This window comes from Haliaeetus leucocephalus, unplaced genomic scaffold, assembly GCF_000737465.1.
Source record: "Haliaeetus leucocephalus isolate CR32 unplaced genomic scaffold, Haliaeetus_leucocephalus-4.0 Scaffold206, whole genome shotgun sequence".
NCBI lineage: Eukaryota > Metazoa > Chordata > Aves > Accipitriformes > Accipitridae > Haliaeetus > Haliaeetus leucocephalus.
In genome coordinates this window covers 9,339,860-9,358,292 of record NW_010972642.1, presented here as the reverse complement: position 1 = coordinate 9,358,292, position 18,433 = coordinate 9,339,860, and the positions used below count along the sequence as shown (strand labels likewise).

At 40.5% G+C, this 18,433-nt stretch overlaps 1 protein-coding gene across 1 annotated transcript; it reads right to left on the bottom strand.

Moving 5' to 3' along the window:
• Positions 1 to 639: 639 nt before the first annotated feature.
• CHRM2 (cholinergic receptor, muscarinic 2) lies at positions 640 to 17,193 on the bottom strand. Its single transcript, XM_010566250.1, has 2 exons — positions 17,112 to 17,193; positions 640 to 2,253 (listed from the first exon to the last, which is right to left on the bottom strand). The coding sequence occupies exon 2, from the start codon at positions 2,212 to 2,214 to the stop codon at positions 814 to 816; it is 1,401 nt and encodes a 466-aa protein (XP_010564552.1). The 5' UTR covers positions 2,215 to 2,253; positions 17,112 to 17,193; the 3' UTR covers positions 640 to 813.
• Positions 17,194 to 18,433: the final 1,240 nt, after the last annotated feature.

Genomic DNA, 18,433 nt, shown 5'->3' with positions numbered 1-18,433 from the left:
CTTTGGTTTACATGGATGCTGAAATAGTCTTGGGATGTAGCAATCTGGAAAAGACTGCTTTTTTTCACTTTAATCTTGATGTGATGAAGGAATCATGGAACAAAAGCCCCTAGAAGGGGCAAGTAGCAGACTTTGAATGACAGACAGTTTAGGCAATGGTTACGTGTTGAGCATAAGTACACTTTCAGAACTGATGCAGTTTTGGAAATGGTAGTGTCATAAACAACATAAAATATCTTTCATCATGATTTACCTAACATCAAGGTTCTTACATGACAGTGACAAAAAAACTTTAGACAACTTTGAGCTTTAGAAACCTTCTACCATGATTCATTTGGATTATGTAAGGATCTTCCAAACAACTATGCCTCTTCCACAGAGCTATTGTTAAAATTTCCTTTTTTTTTTTTTTCCTAGATGAAGACATATTAAACAGACACAGAAAAAAAAAAAAAAAAAAAAAAAAAAGAACAAGTATTTTACACAGAATCACAAAAAATCGTAGACTCTAAAGCCCTTCCGCAGGATACTCTCAGAAAGCAAGGAACTGTGCCTCCAGTCCACATACTTGAATAATTCCTCAAACATACCCATGTCCTCAAGATTTATTTTCAATAATTAAAAAAAATGTTTTTAAGTGTAGTTCTCAGGGGTGGAGCTGATGCCTCATGTCAGTATTTCCACTAACATCCTGGATTGCACATTCCATAGAAGAGCATAAAGTGCTATGGCATTGGGGTTTGTTTTTTTTTTTAAATTTAATTTAGAACTTCTTCACCCTTTCCATTATTATTGTTATTATTGTTATTATTTTTACCTTGTAGCTCCTATATTCTTGTAATGACACATAAGAAGGTGCTTAAAGGTCTTCTTGAAAGTAGCATTGCAGAGCGCATAACAGGCAGGGTTGATGGTGCTGTTGATATAACAGAGCCAATAACCTATGGTCCATACAGTGCCAGGGATGCAGGATGTGCAGAAGCTGTTGATAAGCACCATCACGTTGTATGGGGTCCAGGTGATGATGAAGGCCAGGAGGATGGCCAAAATAGTCCTTGTCACTTTTTTCTCTCTAGAAGGAGGTGGTTTCTTTTTGGCTGGCTGCTTTGTCATCTTGACAATTTTCCGGGCTACACTATTTTGCTTTTCCTCCCTGTTGGTGCCTACAATCTCCACAGTAGTGTTGGTAGGGGCACAGCAGTCACCCTTTTGGGACTTGGTGACTATCCTGATGCATGTCAGCTTGGAGTTCTCCACTTTGAGATGGTCTTGGGAGGCAGAAGCCTGGCTGGCATCTTTGGCAGCTTCGTCCTCTTTCATGTTGGAAGCAACCACGCTGACAGAGGTGGAGTCGTTGGAGCTCTCCTTCTCCTCCCCTTGAACGCAGTTCTCCGTCACAGTCTCTCCGGTTGTTTTTCCATTCTGAATTTTGCTGTGCTCCAACCCATCCCCACTGGTTGGGATGTTGTTATTATTTGGTTTCACTATTTTACCTTGGACAAGGCTGGGGGAAACTGTATCTTGGTTTTGGGCAGCTTCCTTTTTCCCTTTCTTTATCCGACTCTTACTGGCTCGAGAGATTTGCCAGTAAAGGACAGTCATGATGATAACAGGCAAATAGAAGGCTGCAATGGCAGTGCCAAAAGTGACGGCAGCGTTGGAAAAAAACTGGATGTAGCAATCCCCGTCTGGGACAGTCCTTCCTCCCACAATGAACTGCCAGAAGAGAATTGCAGGGGCCCACAGGATGAAGGACAGCACCCACGCAGCTGCGATCATCATGCCTGCCATCTTAGTGGTCCGCTTTACAGGATACGTCAGAGGCTTGGTGACACAAAAGTATCTGTCGAAGCTGATAATGAGGAGGTTCATTACAGAGGCGTTGCTGACCACATAGTCTAGAGCCAGCCAGAGGTCGCACACCACAGGCCCTAAGGGCCAGTAGCCTATCACAGTGTAGAGGGTGTATAGGTTCATTGAAAAGATGCCGATGATCAAGTCAGCGCAGGCCAAGCTGAAGAGGAAATAGTTGTTGACAGTCTGTAGGTGCCTGTTGACTTTGATTGACACCATGACCAGGATGTTCCCAATTATGGTGACTAGACTGAGAGACCCTGCTACCAGGACAATGAAGACCACCTCAACAGTCTTATAGGGGCTCTCCAAAGCCATCACATTTTCAGTGGAGGAGTTTATGTATGTTGAGTTATTCATTTCTGTTCTCCTAACAAGATACCCAGTTATCACTTAAGCCTGCAGAGGAAAGAAAACAAAACAGATACCGTCATGAAATTAGTCCCTTTGCCTTTAGGAAATGGATCCCAGAAAAACTACTTGGAAAGGTAGAAGATGTGTGCAGAAGGACCAGTCAGCTTTGGCTAATGAAAACACCTTACAACATGTAATATCCCCTTAGGAATAGCATACGGATAGGATACCTCTAAATATGTGGCAAAGACACAACATTTGAATCCAGATCTAGATTTTTAAGTTCTCAGATGCATTTTTCTCCTTGTCCTGTTACAAGACTAATATTAACTTCAAAATTTTGGAACCAGATCTGCGTATTGATTTCTTTCCTACCAACAAAATAGTTGACTTTTTGCTCATTTCAAACCCTATTCCAAATAAAAGAGTCCAGTCCTGAGGGTATGCCATTCTTATAACCCTAGGTGAAGATGTGATTTGCCAGGAGCCAGATCACACAAAGGTGACTTATCTTTCTGGTTTTCCTTCATGTTCCACCTGGGTATGCTTCTGTGAGGTGTATGGAGCAAGTTTGTGTCATGTCTCCGTCTCATTTTCTTACACTGCAGTTACCTTTTCTGTCAACACTTGCAAAGATTTTGGCACTGCATCAAACTAAAGTTATTGGTCTGCCAATAAACAGAAAAAGGGTAGGTCTCTTGAAGTCAATAGAATTAGTAAACTCACCTCAGTTGAGCATCTGGCTATCTAGTTAGATGTGTACAATGTTTATTTTTATTTTTTCCATTTCAGTGAGATTAAAGTTATTTTTTACATCGTTTTGACTATTCGTACCTGGAAAAACAGTTGTTTGGTTGATTTTTTTTAATGTGATGAGGTTATCTCTTGATGCTTGCTTGCTTGTGTTTTTCTCATTTTTTTCAAATCACAGTATTTTTAATCTGTATCACATAAGCTGCCACAAAAGGTCTGAAATGGATAGCAGGGTAATGATAAAGAAAGAAACAGATAAAAATCAGTTCTGTTTATACACAGCAATTCTTTTTGTGCCCTGGATAGCCTACCAGCAGTACTCAATAAATAGTAATTAAACTACTAGCAATATACATTTGATAGAAGACCAAGAAAACAGCACATGTTTTTGCCTTCAGGATATGTCCTATCCTTTTGTGCATCCCCTGGAAGTCAATAGAATGCACTGGAATTGTACAGCCAGTCTCCGAGCGCTCATTATTTATGAGCTGTGCTCAAGGGATTATTGAGGCATGAAGGCCAGATGTGACAGAGAAGTTAGGTTGTTTCTAATTGGAATATTCTCCTTTTTTTCCCCACCCATAAGGCATCACTTTTTTAAGACAGAGTTTCTAAAAGTGGTGGTGCAGTCAAAGGAAGACAAAAAGATCAGTTATGTTTGGCTCCTCTGTACATCAGGGATTAAGGAATCCTCCTCTGGCCCCTGTAACTAACCTGCTGATGCACACACATATACAATCCGTGTCACTTAAACGGAGCAATGCATTTTCACTGTCATTTCAGCACTGCATATTTTCTTTCAGATGCAAAAGGAAGAAGATGATACAAAATGTCAGCACAACAACAAAAACCCGTCTAACCTCTAAGAAAAATAAGCAAGTCTGTCTCTGTGGAAAAGTCAAAGTGCTATACCAGGGTAAAGGTTTTCTGTCTGAGGCAACTTTGTAATCTTGTAATTTATACTTGAAGAAATACAACTGGCAGAAGGTGGGGCTCATGCATTTGCCTTTGCTTTAAAAAACAGCTAAGATTTGTTTGCCAATTCCTTGTTGAAGAGAACACATGAATAAATAGAGGAATATAAGGCTAGACGGACATTTTTTTCCTACTCTCTATTCGCAGGTACATCCCTAAAATCCTTGGGATCAGGTTCAAGAAAATAAAACTGTGAGGAATGTTCAATTAAATATGTGCTTTTTACAGTAAAAATAGGCTGAGTGGAATATAACAGAATTTATACTCTGTGCAAAAAATATACAGGAGAATAGCCCAGACATCTCTAACATATAGGGCTGTCTTTTCAGCAATTGTGTGCTTTTCACCCAAAACCTCACAGCTGAGCAGCTGGCTATCCAGTTAGATATGTAAGATACCAATTTTTTGGGACGAGCTAAGAACTTCTCCCAAGCAGAGCTGTTTATGAACATTCTTAACAGAGTGCATTTTTTATCAAAAGACAGAATAACTCACAGAGATGTATTGATTTAAAAAAAAATTCAGCTGACGAGTTTGTGATCCAGGGCTCTGCAGCTACCTCTGGTGACAGCGAGTGAGAGGGGGAGCAAGAAGGGAAGAGAGTGAGAGAGGATCAGAGCTGAAAAAAATTGTGCTTTATGGTAAGAAAACAAGTATTTCTCTACAATTTCATTTAGACAAAATGTTCAGAGGTTTGTTTTCATTCCACTGAAGAACTAAAAATCATTTTAAAACCTTGAAAACTGTTGTGAAACCGAATTACTGTCTCCCAGCTAACTTTATTCCTAAGTCTTTTCAGCTGATTTTTTTACCCACTTCCAGTGGAAGTATTGGTAATTCAGTATAAATTGCCCTGATTTTATTATCTGGGATGCAAGGAGCTGGATGAAAGCTAAAAGCTAATTTTAGTTGTTAGGAAGAGGGTTTCACTGTGTTCTTTTGAATGGAAGCAAAGCAGAGGAGTCCCTTTCCCAGTGATCTCTCTCTGCACAAAACTTTCCTGCCATGAGAAGGGTGGTAGGTCTGGACTGCAAATTACAGCGACTGTTATGGCTTTCTTAGGTATGGAGAAACATACCTGCTATCACTTAATCCAGTAAAATCTTCCCTTTGCTTGCATCAATATGATTGTAAAGTGAACCATGTTTTGCCGAGTGTGTTGACGAGAAGGTATAGGGCTGGTGAAACATTTGATTTCAACCAACATGTATCATCAGCGCTGACAGAGGTACCATTACATGAGCAGAGACAGGAGTATGCACGCTTCCTAACCCAAGACCCCTGGGAATGTGCTGGACCCTTTCCTGTTGGCCCCAGTAGGGTTTGAATCAGGCTGGTAGTGAGGTTTCTGTTTCTTATCGTGGCCGCTTGCTGTCTTGGTACAGGACTAACTGTGGACTACTGGTTTTGTCATGCCACGGAGCCCATCTCTCCTGCTGGAGAGGCAGTTGTTATGGGAACAGCTGGTGTTCATCGGACAGACCTACGGGGCAGAGGCATTTTAAGGTAATATGACATCCCGTTATGAGAAGTACCAGATCTTATTCTTGAACAAACAGAGCTTTCCTCTGCAAGCCCATGGGTGTGAGTTGCACAATATGCCACTGACTCCTGTGGGCTACCATAATTTATCCTTCTATACTAAGTGCATTCTTGCTAAACAGGGAATACCCAGAAAAGGCAAGAAATTTCACTTGTGACCTGGAAACCAACCAAGTTCATTTTCTGAAAAATATTTTAAGATCTATATGACTTTGTGGAACACAAATATCATAATCACTGCATGGAAAATATCCAAAGCCAAGAAATCCACATATAAAATAATTCATTGTGCGATATTTGATTTGTCATTGGGAAACATTTCCAGTGCAGTAGTTTCTCCCCTCTAAAGAATTCATAGTGCTGAAAATCATTCCCTTCCCTTCTTTGACTAGACAAGGGTTTGGGGCAGAATGGGCTACATGGTATGTGCACTTTTCACCTGGTGTGATGCCAGGTCTTTTTGCAGTGAGTAGTAGTCAGACAGAAGCAGGGCACGGGTGGGTTGACCTGGACCCCCCTTACCACTTGCAAGGAGAAACGTAGTCCGGGCTGGCACAGGCTGGAGTAAACCTTCACAGAGCACGCTGGCAGCCGTGGTCTGCTTCGCTTTCCTTCATTTACCTCCCTAGCAGTCGCTTGGAAGAGCAAAACAGAGGTCTGATGGGTGAAGTCTGTCAGCTGGTTCATTGTAAAAGGGAACCGCAGAGAGTGTGAGGAAGCAAAATGATGACATTGAAGGTATTCATCCTATTCCATTGCAGACCCTGAGGAGGAGGCCTGCAGAAACAGGAGGGCAAGGAGAAGGGACAAGGACTGCCTGTCACCCTTAGGATCATGAGCCTCAGACAGGAGGTGTTTAGGTATCGCATCCTGCTGACTCTGCTTTCCACTTGCCCTGACAGGATCCCATCCCTTTGGTGCAGATGAGCCTTGTAGTAATCATTGTAATTTTAAATTTAGACTATATCTCCAACATCTGTCACAAAAGAGACTGCAGAAATGTTGTGTATATTGAAAAAAATGGCTGATATGCCATGCCTGTCAAAGTTTGTTAGACAAATTCTTCCTCTGTATTGTGCGTATTGCCAAGTTAAATATGGTAAGGATTTAATGGTTTCTTTGAATCCTCTGAAACCATATAAAGGTCAAGACATGAAAGAGGAAACAAACAATCTGTACCTGAAAGTTTTATTTGTGATTTAAATGGGATTACCCAGGAACCTATGTGCATTGCTAGTCTGAGCACTTTCCAGCATTCAACTCTCAAACAAAAGTAAAATATACTTTTTTAACATCTTCTCTTTCATCTAGTTCCTCTCTAGTCCAAACCTATGTAAAATGGATTCGATTTTTGCTGTAGCAATAATAGATTTTTTTCCTTTTTTTCCTGAACTGATTTTGATCCTGAACTGCATTGGTTTTGATTCTAAATTCCTTCCTGGCATCATTTAAAGCCACAGTATTAAAAAAAAAAAGAGAGAAACAAAACCCATAAGCCCGTGACAAATATACTAGGCATGTTAGTCAGAAGTTATTACAGACTTTAAGAGACATTATAGATTTAGTCTGGGCTTTTGGTAAAAAATACATTTCAGAAAATTCCCAAATACCGGAAGACTAAAATCTTCACCACATGGGTTATCGTCTGCAATCCTTTGAAACCAGAAATATCTTTGCAAAGTGTTACTGCCTCGGTGTGGTCCATTCTTATTTTCATGCACTTTTGTTTTTCTCAATCAACACGTGTCCTACAAAAAAAGATATTCTATGGACCTGTCTGGATCTACTTTTCCCCATCTCATCAGGAAGGGTACCTAAGAGCAAAATAAACAACTTCTGCACATTTGAAACAACAAGTAGGTCAGAGTCGTTAACAAAAGCAAACTAACATTGTGCCACTAACAACAATTGAAATAAAGCAAAAATAAGAATACTCCTCCCAAAACAGCAGGGAACTGTACACGAGTAGGTGGCAGTGCTGGCATCAACATTGCTGCCTCAGTGCTATTGTTAGGGTCTGAGAATTTGCACAGCTATTAACTACATCTTGTTTGCTGCTGCTGTTACAGTCTAAAACTGGTAAATATAGTGCCGTGAGCCCAGCTGGTTGGTATTCAAAATTGCACAAGGAAAAGTATAGACAGTATAGAAAAAAACCCCCAAACAACCAATAGTCTCTCTCATTTCAGGAAATAAAAAAAAAAGAAGCAGTTTTTCCTCAAAGGTCTGGATAATTATGTATTTCTAGTATACTGTTGTTACTATCACTATTGTTACGCTGATAGTCACCCAGTGGTACTAGGGCACTTAATCTATTATCTTTCTGTAAGTATAGTTTTGGCTGCAGATGTGTCTTTGTTTTTCAGGACCTGTGTAATCAAGAGAGAATTTGCTTTCTCTCTTTGGCAGCTGACATCATTACAAGCTAACTTCTGCATCTGAATGCACTGGGCAAACCTGAAAAATATGCTTAATAGGCTTGGTTTTATCTAACTGGTTCTGATCCACAAAAAGGGATTTTTACCTCCTGGACTAGTGGACATACTTTCAGTCATGTGTCTCCTTATTCTTGCTAGGATTGTATATAAAGAATCCTTGGTCCCAAACCAGAGAGCAAACAACCAAGTCTCTTGGTGGAGTTATGGCAAGGCTTTCCTCTGCACTCTCATGGAAACATATGATATGGTTGCCCATATGATAGAAGTGACTGAATACAACGGTCCATGTCATTCCTTCTGAGTCCCACCTGCCATACTGCACACCGCAGCTTGTCAGAGGTGCTTACACGCTGGAGGGAATTTGCAGAATGGCAACTGAAAAGGCAGAGGGTTTCACCACTACATTGCAAGCAAAGTAAATACTTCAGGACACTTTTGCTGTGGAAAGCTAGAACAGAATAGCATTTTTTTTTCCTTTTTTTCAGGTAAGCTGTGAAGGGGGTAGGGGGTGTGGGGGTGGTGGAAATCTGGTTAATATGATCAAAATGATTTTATAACCCAGAAATCAGAGAACAAGGTAATTTTTGGTCTATGGAATATGAAAACCAAAATGGAACTCTTAGTGAATCATCCCACAGTTCTCTCTAGAGGGTTGAGTTAAATGGACAGGATCTCCATCTAGAGGCACAGAAAGGCAGCTACCAGATAAAGCAGTCATTTCCAGCAGTAGGATGGCTTCAATATGTGTTGAAAATTTAGATACTTACTTCATCTCTCGGGTGGAGGACCCCCACATTTTACTATAATTTACACTTTATTATAATTAAGGAGCAGAGATATAATTTGATGAAATTCTGAAACATTACAGTTAGATATTCTTGTAGCAAACAGTCTGAATACTGAGGTATAATTAGGCTGGGGTAGCCGCTGCACAGACACACACGCTCAGGCCTGAGCTTATCCACTGCCACCAGTATTATTTATTCACCACTTTGGGCATGATCCAACTCAAAGTGTTGTTTCAGAGTAGGTTGTAAACGGGTCAGAAGAGCAGCTGGTGTCATCAAAAGGTGACAAAACTAGGGACTAGCTCACGCCACACACACTTTTAGTCAGTGGACCTATGCTGATTTCCACTTGCAGAGGTTATAGGCTAGCTAGAAAAGGGAGATCAAAGTGACAGATTGCAGTAAGTCACTTCTCTTTCCCTCCTTGCACTACACCACTGTTGCTGGAAGTTGACTGAAGCTCCGCCCACCAGTCAACCACAACAAGACAAGTTTTATCTGACTATAACTACCTTCTTCAAGCACTTTAGATAAAATACTCATACCAGAACTCAGACCAAAATTATACCTATCCCCAGCCATAAGAAAGCTTCCCTCAGCAGAAGAGTTATTTAAGCTTCTGTTAAGATTGAATTGAAGATCATTAGATTCCAGGATATATTCTCTGAAGGGACAGTGCTGTGATAGGTAAGTACTCCCTCTGCAGCCCAGCACGAATTGGAGGCACAGTACTTCATTATCCTCATATCAGCTATCATGCCTGTGCTATTAAATAGAAAAACCTTATGAGAGCTACTCAAAGTCCCTGGGTGACAAGTGGCAAAGCTTGTGAAAGAGGAGAGGGTTCAGAAGGCTGGCTGAAACCAGCTCACAATTTGTTCTGAATACCTGGAGTTAATGCATAACAGAAATGCATCTCTTATTTAAAACATGTACAGGTAGATCTAAAAAAAAAAACAAACCAAACCCAAAACAAAACAAAAAACACAAACCCACACTATTTCTGTTTTTTTCTGGTTTAAATGACTTTTTTTCTGCCAAAGCCTGAAGTAATATTGGTGATGAAATAATAACGGAGAACTACAATACAGTACAGGGCGGGTCTCTCAAAGAACTGCTGATTAACCTCCTCAACATGCCAATGAGTGCAGCAAAGATGCTGTGGTATTTCAGTGAATCTCTGCAAATCCCTCCAAGTCAAGGAGATCCTTTAGGGACCCTGAATAAGCCCATGGAGACTCTCACTGTTCCTCAGAGATTTTGCAGCCTTCAGTAGTGTCTGTGACAGGAATATTAACATACCGAGGGCCCAAAGGGACTCTTACTGAAGTTAAAGAAAATCTTTCCTTTTCCCTTGGTTGGAAATTGTGTTAGTACGTTGCTTTTATCAGTGATTTCCTTATTCACCCACTTATGATCTAGCAGACTCACTTGTGATACCTCTAGATCATCCTTGAACCTGCTTTGGAAAGTGCCCAGTTTCTTTACTCAGCAAATGATTTTAGAATTCGTGTTAAGTCCATCATGGTCACCCCTACATGAAGTTCTCAAGAGCTTGAAAATCTAGTCCGTTCTGCTTCTGTGTCCCTTAATCTTGAGGATTTTTACACATCTTCCATCTTACTTAACAGTTTACCGAAGATGTAGATTAGAAACACAGAGAAGAAAGCTGACTCAGATATAAAAGGAGTTGACTCAAATTCTTTGCAAGAATTTAAGCATATATTGAACTCTAGTTCAAACTTGTTTCTGAAAGGGCAGCTAAATCTTTATTTATGCTTGTACTTCTGCAGACCACATTTAAGGCGGTGATAGTGAAATAGTGAAAGAACCTAATTAGTTCTTTACCTTACCAGAAAGGAGTGGTACCTAAATTCCCAAATTAGAATCCATATTTCGAAGCACATTCTGCAGTCTGAGAAAAGTTTGTGAAAGATGCTAACAATACTTAACAAAATGTTTGTAATATGTTTGAAAATCTCAAATGAAGTGTTTGCTATAGCTAATTACAAACATGTTGATCACAACTTTGAATGTTTACTGCGAGCCTGCACGATCATCTCCCCTTTTGTGGACAGAGAACCTCAAAGATTACATATTCCTTGCCAAAGGAAGGAAATATTTATTTAGCAGTTTTTCTGCAGCATTTATGTTCCCAGTTGCTACATTATTATAGTCTCTCTAAGACTCTGACTGTGTTATGTTTCACTAAATGACTGCTACCTACTTTAATTACATAGACTGTAGTTGCAAACTAATTGCATTTTTACTTCACTCCAGGTTTAAGAAATCCATGTCTGATTCTGGTTCTGATGCATGGCTCCAGATACTGGTCTCAACATGCTGCAGTTAACAAGGTAAAATACCTTAGCTTTGCATAGGAATAATTCACCATGGCATTAAGAGAAGCCCCTATCCTATGTTAAACAATAATGTAATGTTTAACAAGGTTAACTTAATAACGGGAAACAGGGGGACTTGTCTCTGACCATGTACCTTCTGTTAAAAATATATTCAGCATCACTGGGCCAGGAAGACTAAAATGCATAAGCAAATACTCTCAAGCTCTCTGCACATTTTGATTTTTAAAGAGACATTGCAAAGGTTGTTCACATCAAACTTTGACCTCTCTTGCATGTTTGCAAAAAGAAAATATTCAGAACATTTGAAATGCAAGGTGCCAGAAGTGCTAAATGGGATTATTTGAATCCAAAACTATTAAAGCCTGAGAGGCATTAACTAACACAGGATAGAGAAGAGCAAGTGATTATTGTATGCATGGATCTGCACTGTGAGGCATGAAAAGGCTACACCAAATATTGTCCCTAGGTGCAAAGGCTTCAGCTCAGCTTCTCCCTCATGGGAGACAGTTTACTATGATTACTAAACACAAAAACTCATGCCCCTGTCACAGGAACTGCTTGGACATAACTGTGTAGAGAAAATACTGTTATTCCACCAGGGGGGTTGCAAACTGATCTTGTCACTTTAGCAACGAAGTCTGTGAGATACAACGCTTCCACAGGGTGATGGTGATGAATATACTTGATGTCCCTTGCACCTTTCATTCTAATTCAAAGATGAGTTAAAAAAAATAAAAAAGAAGAAAGGCTTTTGAGACAAATAGGTTGACTCTGAAATTCAGGCTTCTAGAGACTGTTCTTATATTTTATGGCATAGGAACCTCTTTCATGTCGTGGCAGAAGCACCACGTCAGCTTCACCAAGACTGTTGCTAGAACTACTTTACTGGCATGAAGTCAGCTGCTCTCCCATTTCTGGTACTGAGGATCTCAAACTGGTCTTATTAATATGCTGAAATTCCGTAATTATGCTGTAGATTACTCTCTACCTTCCTTTGGCAGGCTTATCTTTATTGTCTGCAAGTTTGCCATTTCTGCTTCCTCATCTCAGACCACCTTTCCACAACAAACATGTCTGAGGAGGAAAAGACTACTAACTAGTATATTTTGTTTCCTGACGTTTTACTTTACCCTCGTCTTCTGCAGTGTCACCTACATGGTCCAGTTCTCTCGATCTAATTCTATCTCTACTTAACAACTCTTTAAATTGGGACTTGATGGTAAAGCAAACTTATGGAATATGAAATACTATCTAGATAGGAATACTACCTAGTAATGTACCTAGGGAACAATCATCTCCTCCATCAAACTGCTGAATCCCTGGGGCGTCATGACTGAGATTAAATCCCTCCCACTGTGCCATGCAACAGCAGCAGAATCACTCAGCAGCGACTGCTGCATTGCAACGTGCCTCCACGCAGCACAAACCTATTTGATGGGCACCAGTACATACCTAAAGACAGATATATCAGGAGGTGTGGGGCAAAAGAAAAGAGAAAATAATAAATGGGGTGAAAGCAAGAGGGAGGAAATGGGGACAAGACTGAGGTGTGAATGAAAAAGAAAAGAAGTTAATGAGGAGAAAGAAAAAAGAGTGACTGCAAGAGAAACAGAGTTCTGCATGAGCATTCACCTGGGCTACTTGAATTGTCATGCCTTATTGCCTGTTTTCAGTAGAAATTCCTCACTGACCCTAGTTTCAGTACCTGTCTGCATTATCCCATGCCAGCCCACAGAGGGACTGGCTAGCATTCCTTCACATCTTGTGCATTGAGCAGTATTGTTGAAGCACTGAAGTGACTTAAAGATCTGAAATCTCTCCCCCAGTAGTCATTGAAACATGTAATTTCTTAAATCCTGCTGCCATTCACTAAGACTTGGCCTCCATAATCTCTTTGGAGAAGAGGATGTAAATGATTTTTTTCAAAAAGTTACCTTTTTTCCCCTAATTAGGAATTCCAGTCTATTCAATTTTCCTATAGAGATGATTTCTTCCCTGTAGGTTGCTTTTGTTGTTTGCTGTGCTGTTATCTATGCTGTGGACATGAATTTATTTCCCCCAAGCCTTATCATTCTTTTCTTGCTCAGTTCTGCAGCAAAGCCATGACCCTGGGTCTGGGACCATTAGCAATCAATTCCATGATGGGTCTGCCTCGAAAAGGTATGAGATTCAGAAAATCAAGTGGGATTCAGATGCTTATCTCCAGGTAAAGCTGTCATTTATCGTAGGGTTTCTATATTTCTGCCTGTGATCCTTGAGGAAGGTAAAATGTTCAAAAAAAAAAATAGAAAGAAATTACATAAAGTAAGCAATGAAGGGAAACTGTGACCGAACTCTGGGGACCCCCGGAGCCTGGTGTCCAGCGCACCACGTCCCTGCTGTCTGAGCCGAACTGGCAGAGGCACAGCTCAGTGCCATGCAACAGCCACAGCTCTCTGTGAAGTCATGTCTTGGGTATTTGAGTTGTGTTGGTATCTTTTTTTTTGCTGCTTCTGTTTGTATTACCAAGTGCAACTCCTCTCCTTAACAGCGACGCTCCTCCCTCAGACCTTTGCAGTGGCTCTGCTTTAGGGAGAAGCAGGATCTGTAACCTGTGGGTCTGGGACAGACCCACATCACTCTTCTCGTTCATTCCCTTTTCATTTTTCCTTGCTGCCTAGTGCAGCACCTGGTTACCCTTCAGTCTCTCTGGTCCTTCTCATCTTGTTCTCCACCTCTCTGCTGCTCAGATCAGTCTTCTGGCTATCCCTTTCCTTACGTCACACTGTATTGTTTTTCTCATCTTCTGGTCCAACAGTTACTACTCCCTTTGCTGGCAGTGCTCAGGTCTCATTTCTCTCAGCACTTTAAACTGCAGAAAGGCAAAAAAGATTCATGCAGTCTAATACAAACCTCCTAGCAAGTCTAGCAGGAAGCGATGCTGTACTGACACACTACGGTGCTGCCCTCCCACTCGAGATGAATGTTGAGTGAGGCTGATCAGTGGCTCTACCAGGCGACTTACAGAAATAGTCCTAACCTTCATCAGCTCTTCTCTGAAGTTTGTAAGAAACTGATATGTCAGTACTGACAGTTCCAAAATCATGAGAGTCCGTTTTGCCCCCTGTTTGAGAAGGATCAGTGGGGCAGAGTATCCTTTATATAATATCCTTTATGTAAGAGAAGTAATGAAAATTGGTTTAGGTGAGAAATGCAGAAGACCCGTGAGTCAGGAGACATAACCAGGAGACATAACCAGTCAGGAGTGAGGTGTTTGGCTAATCTGTGTGTTTGATTATGAAGTGAATCAGATCCATCTGAGCAGGGATTGTTTTTAGTAAGTATGAAAAGTGGCATATTGTGAGGCTAGTTTGAAGGGATGACCTTATAACAGCAGAGAAGTGGCAGTATATTTTTAACAATGCGAAAGTATCCAATAGTAGCACAGCAATAACAGGGCTGAGAGGAGCAGAAGATAGTAAATATACCTAATTTATGCACATATAATAAGCAATTATATTATATATAGAATGTATGCATATGCTCAATTATTTCTTCATAAGCAAATTACACCAACACAGTCACTGCATACAGTAGCAGTGAGATGCCCCAAGTGGGAAGGCAGAACTAGGATGGGAGAACTGATTTTCTCCTGCTGAAGTTTTTGGTTCTCTGTAGCTCCCAGAGTTTGAGGCTGAACAAAGCCTCAATAACGCCACACTGATTTGCAGATGTCGTGTACCCCAGTCATATATGCCTTGTGATTCTCTTTGAGAAGTCTATGGCTCAAAGGCACATTTCACAGCTCCTTGCTCTCAGTCACAGACACTATAAGCCTGTGACTTCAAAGGGATATCTGAAAGGAAATGTTTGGAGGGGGAAAAAAAAACAACCCCAGAGAAAGATTGTCTGCTTGTCTCTTTTTTTTTTTCTTTCTGCTCATGATATAACAGGCTTAAGATACTTTGGTATAACTGCTTCTCAGTGGGTCATTTTTTTCCTTCTTCCTTTACAAAGACCACAAAAAGAAATTGGCAGTGAGGAAGAAAACAGCTGTGTGATCCCAATCCAGATGCTGTCATTGTAGAGTGGACTTGTCAAAAAGCAGGCAAGCAACTTTCCATCTCTAAGCAGACTCCTTGGGTCAAGCTGGAATGATGTCCATGATAGTGACTCTCAGACTTTTTCATATCAGGACTTTCAGTAGTAGCATATGCAAAAGCATGTACTGCTCCCTGCTGCATATCCAGTCATAAAGTAAATAAGAAAAGTCTCTGAGGGTTGGTGGTGCCCTTTCAGGCTGTAGGCAACATCACTTAGATGACATTTTCTCTTGTTTCTGAGTGTAAATGAGGTTCAGTTCTAAATTCAGTCTGTTTCAAGGCTTTAAGCATGTTATCGATAAGATCAATGTCCTCCACATATATGAAGTCCAGAGTGGCTTTCATGAAGTTTCTGAAGTGTATCTTTTAGTATATGTAAAGTAGGATTAGATTATTTTGTTTTACATTTTTAATGAGCTAATTTGGATCTGTTTGTTTTAGACTGTGATATGCAATGCAATCACATTGAATGTTTGATACCCTGAAAGGCACTGAATAGTTAAAATGCAGACACTCTTGTTTGTAGAAAGACATAATGGAGGGATTTACAGTCAAGTTAATGTTTAACCTCTTAATCTTTCTAATGTTATGGTTGGAAAATGCCCTTTAAATTTAATTATCTGCTTCTTTACTACTTTGCAAATGAGCATTTAAAAATGTCAGTCATCTCTCTTTACAGAGATCTATAATAATTTTGTATCCACTCATAATGATGTTGGTCATCCTAAGGAAATGCCACCCAACCCACTATTCCACCGACAGCATCATTTATTCTCTTCTTAATTGTCTGAGGTTTGCATATCTCAGACCATGTAATTCAAGGCATAGTGTGCTTTCTCCTTTACCCCACCATATATTAGAAGCATTTCAAATCTTAATAGACTATGATTTTGCATCTCCAGGTAGCAAAAATCTCAGTAACTAATTGGGGATGGGTGGCATTGTCCTGAGAAGAGACTTATTCCAGAAAAATATCTAAATTATTAATGTTTTGACAAATAGAAAATAAATCTCAGGAAGTAACTTAGTATAGATTCTACATAAAATACAAACTATGTCAGTACGTTATCTATAGTTTCATATCAATTTCTCAAATGTTTGGAAGAGCAGGCAACAATTTATTATTTTCTTTTCATGGGAGATACTGTGGGGTCTGCTGTTTTTGAAAACAGTTGCCATTTTGACTGTCAGGTGCAACAGAAAGTTGAAAAAGGTATTGGTTTAACTATGTGGTAAGGCTGGGTCCTGTAGGAATAGATGGCAAGCAAATATTTATCAACACAGAGTCCAGTGGTGTCCATCACCCTGCCTCATAATATCAGCTAACACGATTCAGGCTGACCACTATTGTCAGGTGGTCAATGGAGAGCGACAGCACAATTACATCAGAAAACAATTGGAATATATCCTGCATACAGGCTCCAGGTAAGAGGCTCCATGGGGGCCTCTCTCTGCTGAGACAGAAAGGAAAGTGAAGAGTGGTACCATCGCTGCTTCATTCCCATCAACAATCTCGCTTCTGCTTCTAACACCTGACACAAGGGATGTCTCAGTTATCCACACAGGCTGGAAACAGGCAAGGGACAAAAAAGTGTAAGGGATGCGGAAAAATACAGGACAATTCCTTACTTCCACCTTACAGAAGTGTATTAATTCTTTCTTTCATTATCTCCAAGGTAGGTATTGCAAATGCATAATCCATTTAGATTAGAGATAGCACATTTGAATTGCATCACCTGTGCAAAGAAGATCAAGCACCCAAAGACGGCATTCCCAGGTAACACAATTATATCTGGTAATAAGACAAATGTCTTTTCTAGCTACTCCTGCTGGGTCTTGTGATTTGCTTAATTTATACCCCATATTTCTGCACAATCTGTTTATAACCAAACATAGTAACACAGTTCATAGTTATTTTCAACTACAGACTTGGCAGAGAGACTAAGTGAACTGAAGTCTTACACTTTTTCTGGGAGAATCTCTTCTTGCTGTCTTGTAGTCTTCACAGGTGAAGGAGGTTTGTTGCTTTACATCAATGGACTGGTTTAGTGCTCCAGATAGCGAGAAACTGATGCAACTTACCTTGAACTAAGCAGAGCCAATATGCCTCAGACTCCCATGTGTAAATACACACGGACTTTAAACACAAATAGAAATTTGAGTTTCAGGCATTCTAGCAATTTTGTCATGGACCTGCTGCACATACCTTGCCATATGTTCTGTTCTTTCAATAACAGGAAACTGGGTGGTGTTTGAGAACAAATAAATAGTGACCCAGTCTATTCTGATGCAGAGTGTACTGATATTTGGCTGAGAATAAAGACAATGTAGTAAAAAGAAGAAAAGCTCATAGGTTTCGTAGTTTCTCTTTTGCAATCTTGTGATGCACACTGTGCTTCTGTGATCAGAAAGTAGTTCAATCTACCTGTGTTTGTTACAGTCAGTATAAGAATAAAGCTTATGTAGTAAATATGGATGAGTGAGCCAAAAGTTTTGGTTTTGCAAGGCTTTCTACAGGAAGTGACAAAAGGTGTTTCTGAAAGACTTACAAGCAAACTGATGAAGACAGTAGCATTAACGATGGGGAGTGCCAAGAAGTTTAGTGCTTCGCTTTAGATAAACGATTGTTAGGATGTTCATATATGACTTTCTTAAGCCTATGAATTCAAGACTGTGGCATTTCTTGCTCCCAGACAGACAAGACACACAGTCTGGGGCTTCCTCTCTTTCATCCCCTTGGAGCCCAGGAAAGGCACCGTGGAAAGTCTCCTGGGAGAGAGCTAAATGAAAGCTCTCTCTCCAGCCTCAAAAGAATATCTTGAATAAGAGCTTGCCATGAATAAGTTACGTTTGTCTCACCCTACCCAGGCAGGTTAAACCAGTGTTGAGGTTTAAGAAATGTTTTGAATTCTTGTGAGGTTTTTTTCTAAATGCTTTTGTCAGCTATGAGAGAAGCAGCCCACATGATTTTGCCTCGCCAGCCTGAGTGGTTAACACTGTTCTGACTCTGATGGGACTGTTTCCTTCAGAGTGAGAAACTGGTGACACAAGGCAACTACTTGTTAGTGAGATTTCCTTATTTACAGGAGTCCCTTCTGTTTCCCTCGCCAGGGCTGAGCACTAACAAAGTCTGTCCCTGGCAGGCACCTCTGTGCCCCAGAAGCCCTCTTCTTGATTTCCACAAAAATCGTGTTGAAGCGACATCCATCTCCCCCACTTCCAGCCCAGGCACAGCCTCCCATCACCAGCTCAGCCCTTGAGACTGCAGCTAGGGAAGTGCCTGG